The following is a 14,130-nucleotide window of genomic DNA, read 5'->3' on the forward strand; positions in this document are numbered from 1 at the left end:
ACATCTTTCTGTTTCATTTACCTTGACTTGTCAGGTACGTGTTGTGTACTTGTGATGTTCTAATGAACAAAGGCTAAGCGTATACCGCGATGTTTAGACAGAAACATTTTTATTTTCTAGTTTTCTTTCGTGGCTTGAACTCGAATACGGAGGAGGATGTATGAAATATGCCACTAGTTTCCATTTAGCGTTTAGAACTTGTTCAGTTAATCCCCTCCCCCGAGGGAATTGTAGGGGATTAATAATGGGGATTTTGTAAAAACCCTTTCGGTCCCCTCCAATCCTCTTAAATAAGTGTGGTTAATGGTGAATCGGAGGGGGTCGATCAGTCAGTCTGGTCTCGGCTGGAGCGGTAAAAGTGGGCGCTCATCACTAGAATCGCTCCAAGCCGTTCACCTGTCACCACAGCAACAGCAAATCCCGGCTCCTTTCTCTTCTTTCTTCACACCATTTCACATGCTCCATTCCCTTTTCTGTTCCTCCTAGCACCCGGGTGTCAAAGGTTTGGACCTCGATCTCTTGATTTCTCTCTTTTTCTCTTCGTTGCTGTGTGGTTGGCTTGTTGCTATGCCCTGCGGCTTTATCTTCCGCTCTCCATTTATTTTCCTTTATGATCCGATCAACATTCATCACCTCACAGAAAAGGGACGCCTCCATCAAGTAGTTAGAGAATACGAGTACATTTTTTTAAGTTAGGATTAAGCATATGCATCTCATGTTGTTACAATCCAATCAGGATGGAAAAACTAAGTTTCAAAATCATTTTACTTGTACATGATTTGCACAAGGCCCAAGCTTACTGCACAACAAGACTCTGCCCGACAATGCTCCCCTTTTTATTTTTTCCCCTGGTTTTGATTTTTGTTGATGTCGTCTTAGCAGGGTCAGGGAGCGCAGATCTTGCCGCCGGCCATGGTGAAGATCTGCTGCATCGGCGCGGGGTATGTGGGCGGTCCTACGATGGCGGTAATCGCGCTCAAGTGCCCCGCCATCGAGGTGGTGGTGGTGGACATCTCGGAGCAGCGCATCGCCGGGTGGAACAGCGAGCGCCTCCCCATCTACGAGCCCGGCCTGGACGACGTCGTGAGGCAGTGCCGCGGCCGCAACCTCTTCTTCAGCACCGAGGTGCACCGCCACGTGGGCGACGCGGACATCGTCTTCGTCTCCGTCAACACCCCCACCAAGACGTGCGGCCTCGGCGCCGGGAAGGCCGCCGACCTCACCTACTGGGAGAGCGCGGCGCGCATGATCGCCGACGTCTCCCGCTCCGACAAGATCGTGGTGGAGAAGTCGACGGTGCCGGTGAAGACGGCGGAGGCGATCGAGAAGATCCTGGTGCACAACGGCCGCGGCGTGCGGTACCAGATCCTGTCCAACCCGGAGTTCCTGGCGGAGGGCACGGCGATCCAGGACCTGTTCGCGCCCGACCGCGTGCTCATCGGCGGCCGCGAGACCCCCGAGGGCCGCGCCGCCGTGAAGGCGCTCAAGGACGTGTACGCGCAGTGGGTGCCCGATGAGCGCATCATCACCACCAACCTGTGGTCGGCGGAGCTGTCGAAGCTCGCCGCCAACGCCTTCCTGGCGCAGCGCATCTCCTCCGTGAACGCCATCTCGGCGCTCTGCGAGGCCACCGGCGCCGACGTGACGCAGGTGGCGCACTCCGTGGGCAAGGACGCGCGCATCGGCCCGCGCTTCCTCTCCGCCAGCGTCGGCTTCGGCGGATCGTGCTTCCAGAAGGACATCCTGAACCTGGTGTACATCTGCGAGTGCTACGGGCTCCCTGAGGTGGCCGGCTACTGGCGGGAGGTGATCCGGATCAACGACTACCAGAAGAGCCGGTTCGTGAACCGCGTCGTGTCCTCCATGTTCAACACCGTCGCCGGCAAGAAGGTGGCCGTGCTGGGGTTCGCCTTCAAGAAGGACACGGGCGACACCCGCGAGACGCCGGCGATCGACGTCTGCAAGGGCCTGCTCGGGGACAAGGCGGTGGTGAGCATCTACGACCCGCAGGTGACCGGGGAGCAGGTGTCCCGGGACCTGGCCATGAACAAGTTCGACTGGGACCACCCGCGCCACCTGCAGCCGCTGAGCGACACCGACCTGGCGAAGCAGGTGGGCATGGCGGCGGACGCGTACGAGGCCGCGCGCGACGCGCACGCCGTCTGCATCCTCACCGAGTGGGACGAGTTCAGGAGCCTCGACTACAAGCGCATGTTCGACGCCATGCACAAGCCGGCGTTCATCTTCGACGGCCGCAACGTCGTCGACGTCGCCAAGCTCCGGGAGATCGGGTTCGTCGTCTACTCCATCGGGAAGCCGCTCGACGATTGGCTCAAGGACATGCCCGCCGTCGCATGATCGACCTCCGTCCCCCATCTTGCCTCTTTTTCTCTGCTAAGTTAGCTCGTTTTCCCGGTTCCATTTTGTTCTTCAGGGATCAGAACTTAGTTAGCTGGGTATGCATTTCGTTGGCTTATGTACGATTAATTAGCCACATTCTTTATTATTTGCTTCTTTTTTAGGTACTTATTAGATATGGAGATATTTTTTAATTGTGTAGTACTAATAAGAGCAACCCCAGCAATGCCACCTAAACTAAACTAAGGTCCCTACTTTTTACTTTCTAAGTAAAGATTCTTCCTACTTTATATAGGGTGTAAATTTTTACTCATAACTCCAACAACAGCCCTTATTTTCAACCCGGTGTGACCAATAGTGTTTAATTTTTTATTTTATTTCCACAATCCTTCTTCTTCCTCGCATCTTTCTCTCTCTCGCACGCATCTCCCTCCGCCCACTGCCTCGCATTTCTCTCTCCCGCACCCCTACCTCTTTCTGCCGCCTGCACTCGCCCTCTGCTGGCCAAAACGGATTGCATGTCCATATGCCCCAGCGGTAGCGGCGCCAGAGGCTGCCATCCCCTTTCCCCGAAGGTCCGTACTCGAGCTCCCCTTCTTGATTTGGTGGAGAATCTCGATCTCGGCGGAGAAGCTCAAGCTCGAGGGTGGCGATGAGGTGCTGTAGTTGGGTGGGAGGGAGGGGGGTGCTGGAGCTCAGCGTCGCCGGGGTGCCGCAGCTTGGGGGTGGCGAGGGTGCTCGGGGATGGCGGCAGCAGGGTGCCGCAGCTCAGGGGCACCGAGGTGCTCGATCTCGGGGGCGGCGGCGGCGGCGCTGGTGCCGCAACTCGGGAGGCAGCGGGGTGCTTGAGCTCAGTGGCGACGGCGGCGTGGGTGTGGTAGCTTTCCGAGCGCGCGAGGCGAGGTAGAGGAACAATAGGGCAAAAAAGTAGGGGCCTCCCTAGCCACGCATGGAAGAAGGGGCTGGAGGGGTGGGTTTGAGATCCTACTCTATAGATTTAAATAGGGATTCCGTTGGAGTAAAATTTGTAAAACTTTTTGCTCTTGATCCTTACTTTTTGGGTAGGACCTTAGATACAGATCTTGCTGGAGTTGCTCTAAGTTTAGCTTTTATTTATGTATATATAAAATATTGGCAAAACATCGGGATCCCGGTATAATAGTTGAGTTTCGGATATCTCACTTTAATTAGTCGACTGAGTTAAGGGGGGGGACTCAAGCCAAGGAGTAAGTTAAATTTTGGACATTACATTTTTTGAAGCCAAAATTTTATAATGCCAAAACTGGGGCACAAAAGATATGGATCTTGCTACATTGTCGGGCGAAAAATTGGGCTACAAATGTAATGTAATGGTCCTATTTATGAAAGGGTTTGCTAGGCTCTTATTCAGACATCCACCATGCTTCCAAGTTACCAAAGGTGTCTTAGTTTCACTATTGCGGATTCTCTCATGCATCCATGCCTCTCATAATTAACAGACCATCATTAGAAAATTCAACCAACGAAGTTGAGCGAGCTTTATAGAATAGAATAACTTTCAACTTGAGGGGTTTTTAAAAAGTTCAACTCAAAAAGGATTTTAAGTAACTTGACGTCTTTTGAAAGTTGAAACTCTTAACTCTCCGGTCTCTAGCTGTCTAGCACATATTTATGATCCCATTTCCTTTCATAAAAAAATATTTAGATTCCAAATTGTAGAACTCATCCCCGCGCCCACGTCTTGTCAGAAATTTTTGGCTGTATCCGCCCGCCGCCCACGTTCTCTCTGGCGCCTCCACAGCCGTCCGATCGAACGCCAACGGCTTCCCCCAATCCCCACGGGCCACGGCGCCTAGAAAACCCCAGCTCCTCCCCCCTCCTTGTTGCGAAAGCCTGGCTCTTCCCTTCCGAAAGCAGCAACACGCCAAGAACCCACCACCACCGCCGTGCGCTGCAAGGGGAGGAGGAGGCCGCCGGCCCGCCGCAGGAATCGGCGGAAGGTCACTCGCTGTAGATTGAAGGAATCCTCCAGGTTTCCGTGAGCTCCGAAGGGAGACGATTGGAGGTTGGTTTTTCTAGTATCCCGCAATTTGGAGTTCTTGATTTTTCAGATTACTCGCAAATTTGCAAGCTTGCGGCAAGAATGCTGTTGAACCCCACCCATTTTCTTGTATGAAGAGTAATTTTTCTTGGTTTTGATGAGCGATTAGGTTCTTTGGATAATACGGTTATGCTCTAGTTCTAGCGTTCTTGGTTTTTCCGTCCAGTAGCTAAGCTCTTCTCTCCCCTAAGTAATCCAATCGAGTATCCTATTCTTTTTAATCCAAAAGGTCCAGTATTCTTATTTCTAAACGGAGCAAAACTCTCAAGATTTGGGGTAAAGTTTCGAGTCATTTCAAAAGTTCCTTCCGTAGTGAATGTCAAAACAAGGGTTTTCCCAATTTTTCCCGCATCCGAAAAGAACCGATTTTTTCGGAGAGTGCTTTCAAGAAACAATATTTATCCATCTCCGTGTAGAATTTCAGCTCCTGGTTTTCATATGTTCCGTTCATCCGTGTCGTGTTCATCGTTTCTGCAATTTTCGTTATGTACATTTCAGGCATGCCACCGAGAGGAAGGAAGCACTGGTGCAAGGTATGCAAGAAAAGCTTCCCATCTTACAATTCGCTCGGAGGCCACATGAATCTTCACCGCGTCAAACGCAAGCAAAAGAATCAAGCAAGGAGCACCCTTAGCCTTCCGAACATTGGTGATGGCCCCGGCGGGTATGGACTCCGGGAGAGGCGACATAGTACCTGGTTGTTGTGTGATTCTAGTGATGATGAGTACCTGACAATGGTCCCCAAGAAGGAATTTCAGTTGTGCTTCAAGGTTTTTGCCTCCTGCCATGCACTGTCCGTGCACATGAGGGCGCATGCTCGCCATGAGAGGAAGATGGTGGCAAAGGAGGCATCAAGAGAGAGCAATGGATACTCTGATCATAAGGTTGTTGTGTCTACTCCAGTGATGTTGACATATGGAATAGAGGAAGTGAATGCTGCACGTGTTCTTCTGATGATCTCAGGTTATTCTGGCATGGATTCAGCGTCTGAGCATTGCGATGAGGATTTTGAGATGGATGGCAACTCAGCCTACTGTGTGCAGAAGAGTGAGATGGAGCTGGACTATTCTTGTCACGGCAAAACTGGGGATGCTGAGTTGATGATGCCAGAAAGCCCCAGTTCTGATGTCAAGCTGAAGTTCAGCAGTCTGTCACTAGTGTTGAAGGCGACAGAAAGCCATGATTGCAAGCTCTGCGGCAAGGTCTTCACATCCAGCAAAGGATTGGCGAGCCATAAGAAGTTTCACAAAGTTCCTGATCATGAAAAAGTTGCAGCATCACCCAACTCTGCAGTATCTCAAACAGGACAGCAGCTGCTTGAAGTGGATAGCCGATTGCTATGTCTCAATCTCAACCTTCCAGGTTTCAGTGACAGAAACTACAGAAGCAGGAGTGCAAAGTCTGCACAAACTCCATCGTGGACCACAAGAGCTTTTCGGAGTGAACGAATGCTCGGCGTTGTCTGAAATTGGTACAGTGTCTAAATCCTCTGGTGACAAAAGCTACTAATAGATTGGTGAAGGATATTGATGCCATTCATGCCCTTGGTAGATTTACTTGGTAGTTAATAGTGTTCTGCTATTAGAAATGCCAGCGTTCTTACATGTAGCCCTGCAATTTTGTTCCTCAAATACTGATTCTGTATCTAGTGACAGTGAAGTGAGGGTCATGATCTCATTTTCGGTTGCCGGTGGGGCATAGCAGGCTTGTTCAGGTTGTTACAAACTTGCAATGCATTTTATTTTGTGTCTGTGACTCTGTGTTAACAGAGATGGTTCCTGAATTTGTTCAGCCCGTTGCTCATTCCTATCTTTCTTTTCTAATGCTTATATCATTATCTAGTATTCTCTACAGTTACACAATTGAGTGTTTGACTTCCCAGCAGTGTTGGGTTTACTGCAGGATATGCATGTATGATTGTTTGACCGGTATTTCCTCAGGTCTGAAATTTGGTGATTACGTTTGTAACGTCAACGCGCGTGCCTTGACTGTATGGTGACTGAAAGTCCGTAAATTTTTTGGTTTGTATATTCCGTTTTGCACCAGTGGTTCTTCTGCAGCTGTCTTGCTCTTCTGCAATGGATAGAGAACGCACTGCAAGCAGCATTGCTAAAACAGGACAGCAGCTGCTTGAAGTGCATAGCCAGTTGCTCTGTAGCAACCTTCCAGTTCTCAGCCTCTCAGTGACAAGCACTACAGCAGCAAGAGCCCAAAGTCTGAGCAGAATCCATGGTGGATCAGCGAGTGTTTGGTGTTGTCTGAAATTGGCACGGTTTCTGTTTCAGACTACCAGTCAACTGCAAAAACTACATCATTCCTGGCTACTAATAGATAGGCGAAGGATATCAATGACATGTTATTAGGAGTGACCAGTGTTCTTACATGTAACACTGCCTTCCCCCCCTCGGCATAGCAGGCTTGTACACATGTAACTATTTCTGTATTTTCATTTATTAATACTTGGTTCAGCGATCTGAGAAACCTAATTCGATATTTTTGGTAAACTAGTCAACATTTATACGGAAATATTGAAACTGCGTGCCCAAAATGTTGACTTAAAAAAAATCTTGAAATTAAGTAAAACATATTGGATTTGATTTTGCTTTATTATCCTATAACAGCATGCTGGTTCAAACGAAATAAAATGACGATTTTGTAGAGGCCAAACTCGGAAACTCCACGCGACGTCGCCGCAGAGAAATCTGCCCGATTTCGTCTCTAGACCTACGTCCCCACCCGTTGTCGCCTCTTCGCGACTCCGATCGATCATGGCGCGGGCGGGCAAGCGTCGCCGCCGGAGCAGGCCTCCCTACGCCGACCGCCCCTACAGATGCAACACGTCGCGGCGCCTCGTCCAGAACAGATCGGCGCTTCTCGAGACCATCAACGGGTTCTACGCGGCGGCGCTGGACCGGCTGCCGGTGGGCGAGATGCCGGCGCTGGTCCCCCGCCTCCTCAAGGCTGGCCTCTGCGTCGGCTTCTCGGATCCCGTCTCCAACATTGTCTTCAACACCATCTCCTCCTGCAGCAGCCGCGCCCCCCAGCGCAAGCCCGCCGTGATCACGCCCGTGTAGTCCGAGCCCGACGACGACGACTCCGTCGGGGGCGAGACGAAGCGGAAGGCGGCGGCGGCGGCAGCGGCGAAGAGGCGGCGGAGGAGGGCGCTCTCCCGGGCCGTCGCGGACACCGGCGACGTCAAGTACTGGTCCCCGCCCCGCCCCCTCCTCCGCGACATGCCCTTCGCCGCGCGGTCGCTCGAGGCGCTCGGTCGCGTTCCTCACCTACTACTTCCGCTACCTCCGGGTTTCCGAGGCGCTCGAGTATCTCCGCCTGGCCGGGACCGACCCCATCGTCGCCGTGCGGCTCATCTTGGAGGACCGCAGCTACTCCGGCCGCAGCTTCAGCTTCGCCTCCCGGACCACCAAGACGGCCCTAAAATGCGCCGCCCTGGCCGCCTGCCACCCCAAGCCCAGGGCCCTCGTCAACAGGTCCTACTCGTTCGCGTCCCGGATGGAGCAGGTGTCGCGGTTCCTCGCCGCGGAGGGCGGCAGCCTCTCCTGCACCGCCATCGAGAACATTAGCGGGTTGCTGACCAAGCGCCGGCGAAAGCTGCGCGGCCTCGCCGGAGTAACCCCGCCACAGTTCCATCTGGAGCTGACCAGGCCGCCGCCGTTTGTCCCTACAAAATCTCTGCAGAGCGTCCTGCTCGACAGGGTCTACGGATTGTACCTGGACGCGCTCGCCCGGCTGCCGGCGGCCGACCTGCTGCGGCGCTACCACCGGAGCCTCCTCAAGGCCGGCCACTGCTATGGCCCTTTCAGGGATCCTGTCTCCAACATCGTGCTCAACACCGTGTGGTCCGAGGCCATGTTCCCGCCGCGAGAAGAGCTCTCCGTGGCCATGATCTGCTCCAGGAGCCTTGTCCTCGTGGCGTGCCGCTCGCTCCGTGGCCTTGTCGCCTACCTCCGCGCCTGCTTTGACACCATCTCCGAGCACCAAGCCATGCGCTATCTGCTCTTCACCGAGGCCGATCTTTGGGGAGCAATCGAAATGGCGAGAGGAGAAGGGCATGCTGAGAGAAGCACGGTGACGGTGGAGCAGGAAAGCGCCTGCAAGGCTGCGGCCACCGCTGCAATGCACCCGGATCCTGATGCGGTGGTGAACTTTCTCGTCTCAACGTTTCCTGTCCTGCCCCTCTCCCTGCGGACAGAACCAAAGGCGTTGGACCTGCAGCTCATCTCGCAGATGTTGATGGAACACTGTTCCATTCCCCATGGTGCAGCTGAAACAGTTCCTGAGCTTTCTGAGGAGGGATCCAAGGTGTTGTCATGGATTCAGAGTGATTTCAAGGAGGAGGAAAGTTTTGTCCTTGCCAAGGTTAATGCCGCTCTGAAGAAATACACGCAGCAAACTGGGGTATGTTTGTTAGTTCCTTGAGCTTTTCAGCATCATCGAAATGTCACTGTAAATGTTGACAACATCTTATTCATTGTTTACCCTGTTCTGCAATCTGCACAGGGACCTGCATACGAGCTCCATGTTATCTGTGGCTTGAATAGGAACGTAGGCAAGTCCTTCGTTTGGGGTCTCCATTACGGTCCCGGGCATATGCATCCAAGAAAAATTCAGGATTCTCACATTAACTTCTTGGCGAGCCCTGCAGATTCACACTCTTCTGATGCAGTTCCTATACTGTTCTTTGCTGAGTGCTCCAACATTGAAGACGTGAATGATGAATCTTCCTGTTGGCCAATCATGGGGCACCCTGGTACAATCTCTTTCCATTTTTGTGTTTTCCTACTTGCATATACATTTTTAGTAATATTTACATCGATGAGCAGTAGCGTGACCACTTTCACACCATACTTACCTTTGTTCTTCTGTAAGCTATGAGACTGTCTTTTCTTCACAAAGAGCTTTTCTTTATCGATAGGACTGATGGTTATTATTTATTTTATTTCTCTCAGCCAAAGGTCGTTGTTTCTACTGTGAGAACGAAGGGGCTAAGATTGTCCACCCGGATTCAGAGAAGTACAATGCCTATGACATTGCCTTTGAGAGGATGGCTTGCGAGGATTTAGGTGGCAAGACAGTTGATGACAGTGGCGACTGGCTTATTACAGGTTCTGTAGACATATGTGAGGAGGACTGCATCCATTTCGATGCCGATAGGGATGCCAAGTGTGCCGAGTTCTTGAATGCTCGTGCTAGGACTGTGAAGGGTCCCATGCTTGTTTAGTACTGTAGTAACTATTTTCAGCTTCAAGCCTACTTTTTTTTTTGTAGGCCAAGCTTCAAGCCTACTTTGTTACCTTTGCCTGAACTCTGCTAGTAATATTGCACAGAATTCTGCTTCAATAATTTTTCACATATTAGCACCAACCATTCAGATCGACTTGATGCGATCCATCATCCATCCATTAAGTGTTGTCTGATACTACGTGATACAGCACCATATTGTCATGACCGATGCTGAGAACTATCATCTCGGCAAGGCTAGGGACTCGAGGATGTGAATTTATATAAAAATAACAATATGATAGCAAGTCCCTAATGTTTTACGGTGCAGATCTAATACCAGTTAGGGAATGCAAATTAATTCCGAATCGCAATAGACCAAGCTTGGGGTTGGGGAGACATTAAGCAATTCCAAATCACCTTGCTGACCCCTTCGTACTGTTGGAAGGCCATGGAGCCAATATTTTTTATTTTCCCGTCGAAAACAAGATCAATAGTTGGGAAGGTGATACTTTTCCATGGCTACTCCATCCTGAAAACACCAGCAAAAAACATGTGAAGATCATCCAATGCACCTACTCCAATCAGCAGTTCGATACACTAATCTTAGTTGCTTTCGCATCAGCAAAGATACAAGCCAACCGTGAACAAATGCAAAAGAGAACTTTAGTAATCACTGCTGATTGTGATTAGAGAAGAAACTATGACAGCCTTGTTACCTTTCAGAGAGAAGCATTGCTTACTTTAGTAGCACAGGCAAGGTTTTTTTTGGGGCAAAAAACATGATAACAGTAATCAATTTTGAATGTCTCCATCCTACAATCAAGTAAAAATGCTTAAGGCAGTTCATTGAGTTAAAAAACTCTATTAGACAACATAATACCGAAATCAACTAATTTATCCAATAACAGATAGCTCGGTTGGATAATTTCAGTTCTGATGCATGGACCAAGCTATCACTAGAAAGATAAGAATATATGCATGAATCATTAGACTATTTTGTGATGCTAGAACACAAGATTGAAGATTCTGATCCAAAACTTTTTTTTTCTTCTGTCTTGTGGTAAGTACTGGAAATGGGGTCATAATGAAAGAAACCATGCCTGAAATTATCACAACAAATGCTTTTCTGGCCTACGGCCTACACAACTTTGAAGTGAGAAGATGCAAAATACTAGTATCGTGTCTTTCTCAAAACTAAAATAATAACTTTCACTTAAAAAGTATCAAAGCACAACAGCCATGAACACATGAAGTATTGTTAAAAATAGTATCTTCATGTGTACAGAGACGATTGAGATGGAAGAATGCCAACAACGATGACCCTAAACATCTAAAGCTCATACCTCATGTCCCTTCAGCCAGCTTATCATCACAGGGTTATTGCAGCAAATTAGTATTGAAATTTCAGTATGCAAAGAATACCCCCTATATTGAGTGAATCTACATCTGTCAAATCCACTCTCAACTTTTTTTGTTTTAATCGCCAGCCAACACAGAAATACAAGGTCAAAGAGAAAAATCGATGAGACTTTAATAAAAGCATACTAGGACTCAACATACGGAAATTTCAGACTCTAATAATAAAATCATATTAGCAGCTACTGTACTCTCCCACAACGAAGACATGCCAACTATGAACATAAGAAACTGGAAAATACAAACAAGTCATTCTTGATCTATACATTTAAAGCAAATCTGAATATAAGTTTGTTCTATCATGGAAAAATGATAAAATCAAGATTCAGGTACAAACCTTACCATTTGTCTAGTATAACAAGATTTAAAAGGTTTGGACTTTTGTGAAGGAGGCACCCAGGTTTGAACATAACTCCACAAAGAGAAATATATGAATGTACAGAGAATAAATGGCACATCCTCACTCCTTGAAGGATAAGGAAACAACACCCAGCAGGTCCACATCAACCTCCCTCCTCCTTCCTGCGCTTATGTTGTGAGAACATGAAGCTGCAAGCACTGACGCCGGTATCTGTATGTCGCCTCCACTTCAAGACCCCATGACAACCATTGCTTTGCTCCAAGTCCTATGTCTCTTCAAATATAGGGCCATCAACTCATTAGTAGCAGAATACATAAAGAAATTAGAAAGTGAGGCAATCCATACTGAATTGGACGACCAAAGTGGTTCTCATGATCATTTTGTTGAAAAATGTGGTACAGTACTGATTTTCACTGAGATATATTTCATACAAATGGTGCAGAAATGGCACATCAGTCCTAAATCTTAAATTTTTTTTCTCACATAGTTTTAGAAAAGTGGCAGCAGACCGAAAACCAATCCATCTTCATTATCTATGTGCAGCCCGGCAAACTCTTTTCATCCACAATTGGCAATAAAATGAAGAATGATCCCTCTAAAAGGGCATATTTATGGCTTGATAATTCAAGATAATTTCCATAATGCATCCAAAATGTCCTTATTAGTTTTATTACAAAATCCCAGGTGCTACAACGGAAACAGACAGGAATGTACATAAGTTGGGATATACACAACAAGATCAGTAGTGGAAAATATGATAAAAATTCCAAATAGCTTCATATAGGTCGCCTGACCAGTCAAATTAACATTTCCATAAAATTAAGAGCTAATCAACCAGTAATAATGCCAATTGTGAGCTACAATAGTACATCAATAAGCAATGTTCCATTAATGCTAAAACAGCAAAATATTGGTGGAGCATTGCACAACAAATTCCTCAAGCAATATTCTTGTGAGCACATAAAACACAACGCCAAGGGCGATGGACACCGGTAGAGCAGGCAACGCCTTGCGGAAGAATGCCAGCAGGAGCAGAGTGATGCCAAGCCCAGCAATGATGGCAAGGTAGCAGGCATACACTGTCATGTAGTCATACATCGCCGCCCTACCGACCAGAACACTGTAGAATATGAAGTCCCCCAACCCGAGCTTGATCGCCCCAGATGAGCTCAACCCAATGCCATCTTCATCTTCCTCCTCTTCCCCAGATCTCTCTGGACGTGGCTGGATCAAAGGTACCCTTATTTCAGAAACAGCCATTCTATGCTCCCGCAATGCGGATACCTCCCCAGCTTGTTCAACTGGAGAATCTGAGCTAAAAGCAGCTCCCAGTGTCGCCCTGGGCCTCGAATTGTTAACGTTACCAGTTGAAGTGGCAGCTTCATGAACTTGGGACGACGAACTGTTTCCAGAATTGGCGTCAGGATTCCTCCCCAATACCTCCCCAATCACCTCGACCGTGGTGGAACTGGCATCCAAATCCGCACCAGACTGCCTCCCTTCCCTCCACAAGCGCCAATTTCGGCCATGCCGGGGATCCACCGGCCTTGCCTCGTAGACTAGCGCCGGTATCTCCTCGTTCCTCTCTATGGCCAGCTCAAGCAGCACCCTCAAAGGGCCACCAGGGAGCAGCACGGCGGCGAGGTCGTAGATGGCCATGGCGACGAGCAGCGCCCAGGTGGTCCACTCGGGGAGCAGCGTGAACCAGAAGGCGGTGAGCACGGCGATGGCGACGAGCGCGGCCTGGTGGAGCGCGATGGGGACGGAGGCCGGCGCCAGCGCGGCGAGCGCGAGCGCCCCCGCGGCGTTGGGGAGGAGGAGCGCGAAGGAGACGGCGTCGAGCGGGAGGCGGAGGCGGGAGATGAGGAGCAGGGCGACCTGGCCGCCGAGCACGAGCAGGACGGCGAGCGCGGAGAAGCCGAGGTAGGCGCGGAGGCAGGGCGTGCAGCGGAGGTAGAAGAGGAGCGCGAGCAGGAAGGTGGCGGCCGTGACGGCGACGACGAAGGTGAGGGCGGTGACGAGCGCGGTGGGGATGTCGTCCCCCCCGCCGGAGACGCCGGCGCCGGCGCCGCCGGTGGCGGCGGCAATGGAGGCGGAGAGGGGCGACGGGGAGGAGGGCGAGGAGAGGAGGGAGACGAGGAGGACGACGAGGAGCATGCAGGCGGAGACGGGGTAGACGATGCGGGTGATGTCCTCGCCGAGCGAGTCCAGCACGGTGGCACCGGGCGGGGGATCGCCGGGGACGGCGGCCGCCGCCGCGTCGGCCATTTTGGTGGATGTGGGGAGATGGGGGATCGCTTCCGTTGGGCTGGGCGCACGCAGGAGTATTGACTTGTTTACATCTGTCCGCTCACTTCAGTCTTCTTGTACAACTCCACACAGTTCAAGTGTTGTGTAAAAAATTCCAGAGAAAAAAGTTCAGTCTTGTATCATACTACCATTGTTCAGTCTGGTCCCTGGTGCCTCTGTTAAAAATCTTAACGAGAACAGTAGAAACTCTGTTTGGTTCTGTGTCATGGAGCACGCACAACATTTCTCAGATCATGGTATCCCTGGCTCTTTGCTACAAATTCACCAGCAGCTAGACCAGCTGGGTTGCGTGGGTGGGTAACTTGGTTTTCCCCATAGGTGCGGGGAATTTTTTGTCGGTTTCAGTTCTCACCGTAAGTAGATG

The 14,130-nt window shown here is 50.1% G+C and overlaps 4 protein-coding genes across 5 annotated transcripts; 3 read left to right on the plus strand and 1 right to left on the minus strand.

The window, feature by feature from the left end:
- Positions 1 to 361: 361 nt before the first annotated feature.
- On the plus strand, positions 362 to 2,569 carry LOC112876618 (UDP-glucose 6-dehydrogenase 2). The gene is made up of 2 exons (XM_025940761.1): positions 362 to 502; positions 883 to 2,569. Exon 2 carries the CDS (start codon positions 913 to 915, stop codon positions 2,356 to 2,358), a length of 1,446 nt encoding a protein of 481 aa, XP_025796546.1. The 5' UTR covers positions 362 to 502; positions 883 to 912; the 3' UTR covers positions 2,359 to 2,569.
- Positions 2,570 to 2,781: 212 nt separating this feature from the next.
- LOC112876858 lies at positions 2,782 to 6,164 on the plus strand. 2 transcript variants are annotated; one of them, XM_025941039.1, is made up of 2 exons: positions 2,782 to 2,933; positions 4,937 to 6,164. In XM_025941039.1, the coding sequence occupies exon 2, from the start codon at positions 4,939 to 4,941 to the stop codon at positions 5,902 to 5,904; it is 966 nt and encodes a 321-aa protein (XP_025796824.1). In that variant the 5' UTR covers positions 2,782 to 2,933; positions 4,937 to 4,938; the 3' UTR covers positions 5,905 to 6,164. The 2 variants fall into 2 exon arrangements, with proteins under 2 accessions (XP_025796824.1, XP_025796823.1); XM_025941038.1 differs by lacking the exon at positions 2,782 to 2,933 and adding an exon at positions 4,101 to 4,402.
- Positions 6,165 to 7,206: 1,042 nt separating this feature from the next.
- LOC112872752 lies at positions 7,207 to 9,753 on the plus strand. The gene is made up of 4 exons (XM_025935813.1): positions 7,207 to 7,440; positions 7,508 to 8,854; positions 8,957 to 9,206; positions 9,406 to 9,753. Exons 1-4 carry the CDS (start codon positions 7,207 to 7,209, stop codon positions 9,675 to 9,677), a joined length of 2,103 nt encoding a protein of 700 aa, XP_025791598.1. The 3' UTR covers positions 9,678 to 9,753.
- Positions 9,754 to 12,199: 2,446 nt separating this feature from the next.
- LOC112878030 (presenilin-like protein At2g29900) lies at positions 12,200 to 13,874 on the minus strand. The gene has a single exon (XM_025942421.1). The coding sequence runs from the start codon at positions 13,722 to 13,724 to the stop codon at positions 12,351 to 12,353; it is 1,374 nt and encodes a 457-aa protein (XP_025798206.1). The 5' UTR covers positions 13,725 to 13,874; the 3' UTR covers positions 12,200 to 12,350.
- Between the last annotated feature and the right edge of the window lie 256 nt (positions 13,875 to 14,130).

The sequence above is a fragment of the Panicum hallii genome, chromosome 9, assembly GCF_002211085.1.
Source record: "Panicum hallii strain FIL2 chromosome 9, PHallii_v3.1, whole genome shotgun sequence".
Classification (NCBI taxonomy): domain Eukaryota; kingdom Viridiplantae; phylum Streptophyta; class Magnoliopsida; order Poales; family Poaceae; genus Panicum; species Panicum hallii.

Excerpts from the sequence above, each read along its gene's own strand:
- LOC112876618 (XM_025940761.1), top strand. The coding sequence starts at position 913 with ATGGTGAAGATCTGCTGCATCGGCGCGGGGTATGTGGGCGGTCCTACG.
- LOC112876858 (XM_025941039.1), top strand. The coding sequence starts at position 4,939 with ATGCCACCGAGAGGAAGGAAGCACTGGTGCAAGGTATGCAAGAAAAGC.
- LOC112872752 (XM_025935813.1), top strand. The coding sequence starts at position 7,207 with ATGGCGCGGGCGGGCAAGCGTCGCCGCCGGAGCAGGCCTCCCTACGCC. Across the intron at positions 8,855-8,956 it reads AATACACGCAGCAAACTGGG|GGACCTGCATACGAGCTCCA; the intron begins GTATGTTTGTTA and ends CAATCTGCACAG. Across the intron at positions 9,207-9,405 it reads GCCAATCATGGGGCACCCTG|CCAAAGGTCGTTGTTTCTAC; the intron begins GTACAATCTCTT and ends TATTTCTCTCAG.
- LOC112878030 (XM_025942421.1), bottom strand. The coding sequence starts at position 13,724 with ATGGCCGACGCGGCGGCGGCCGCCGTCCCCGGCGATCCCCCGCCCGGT.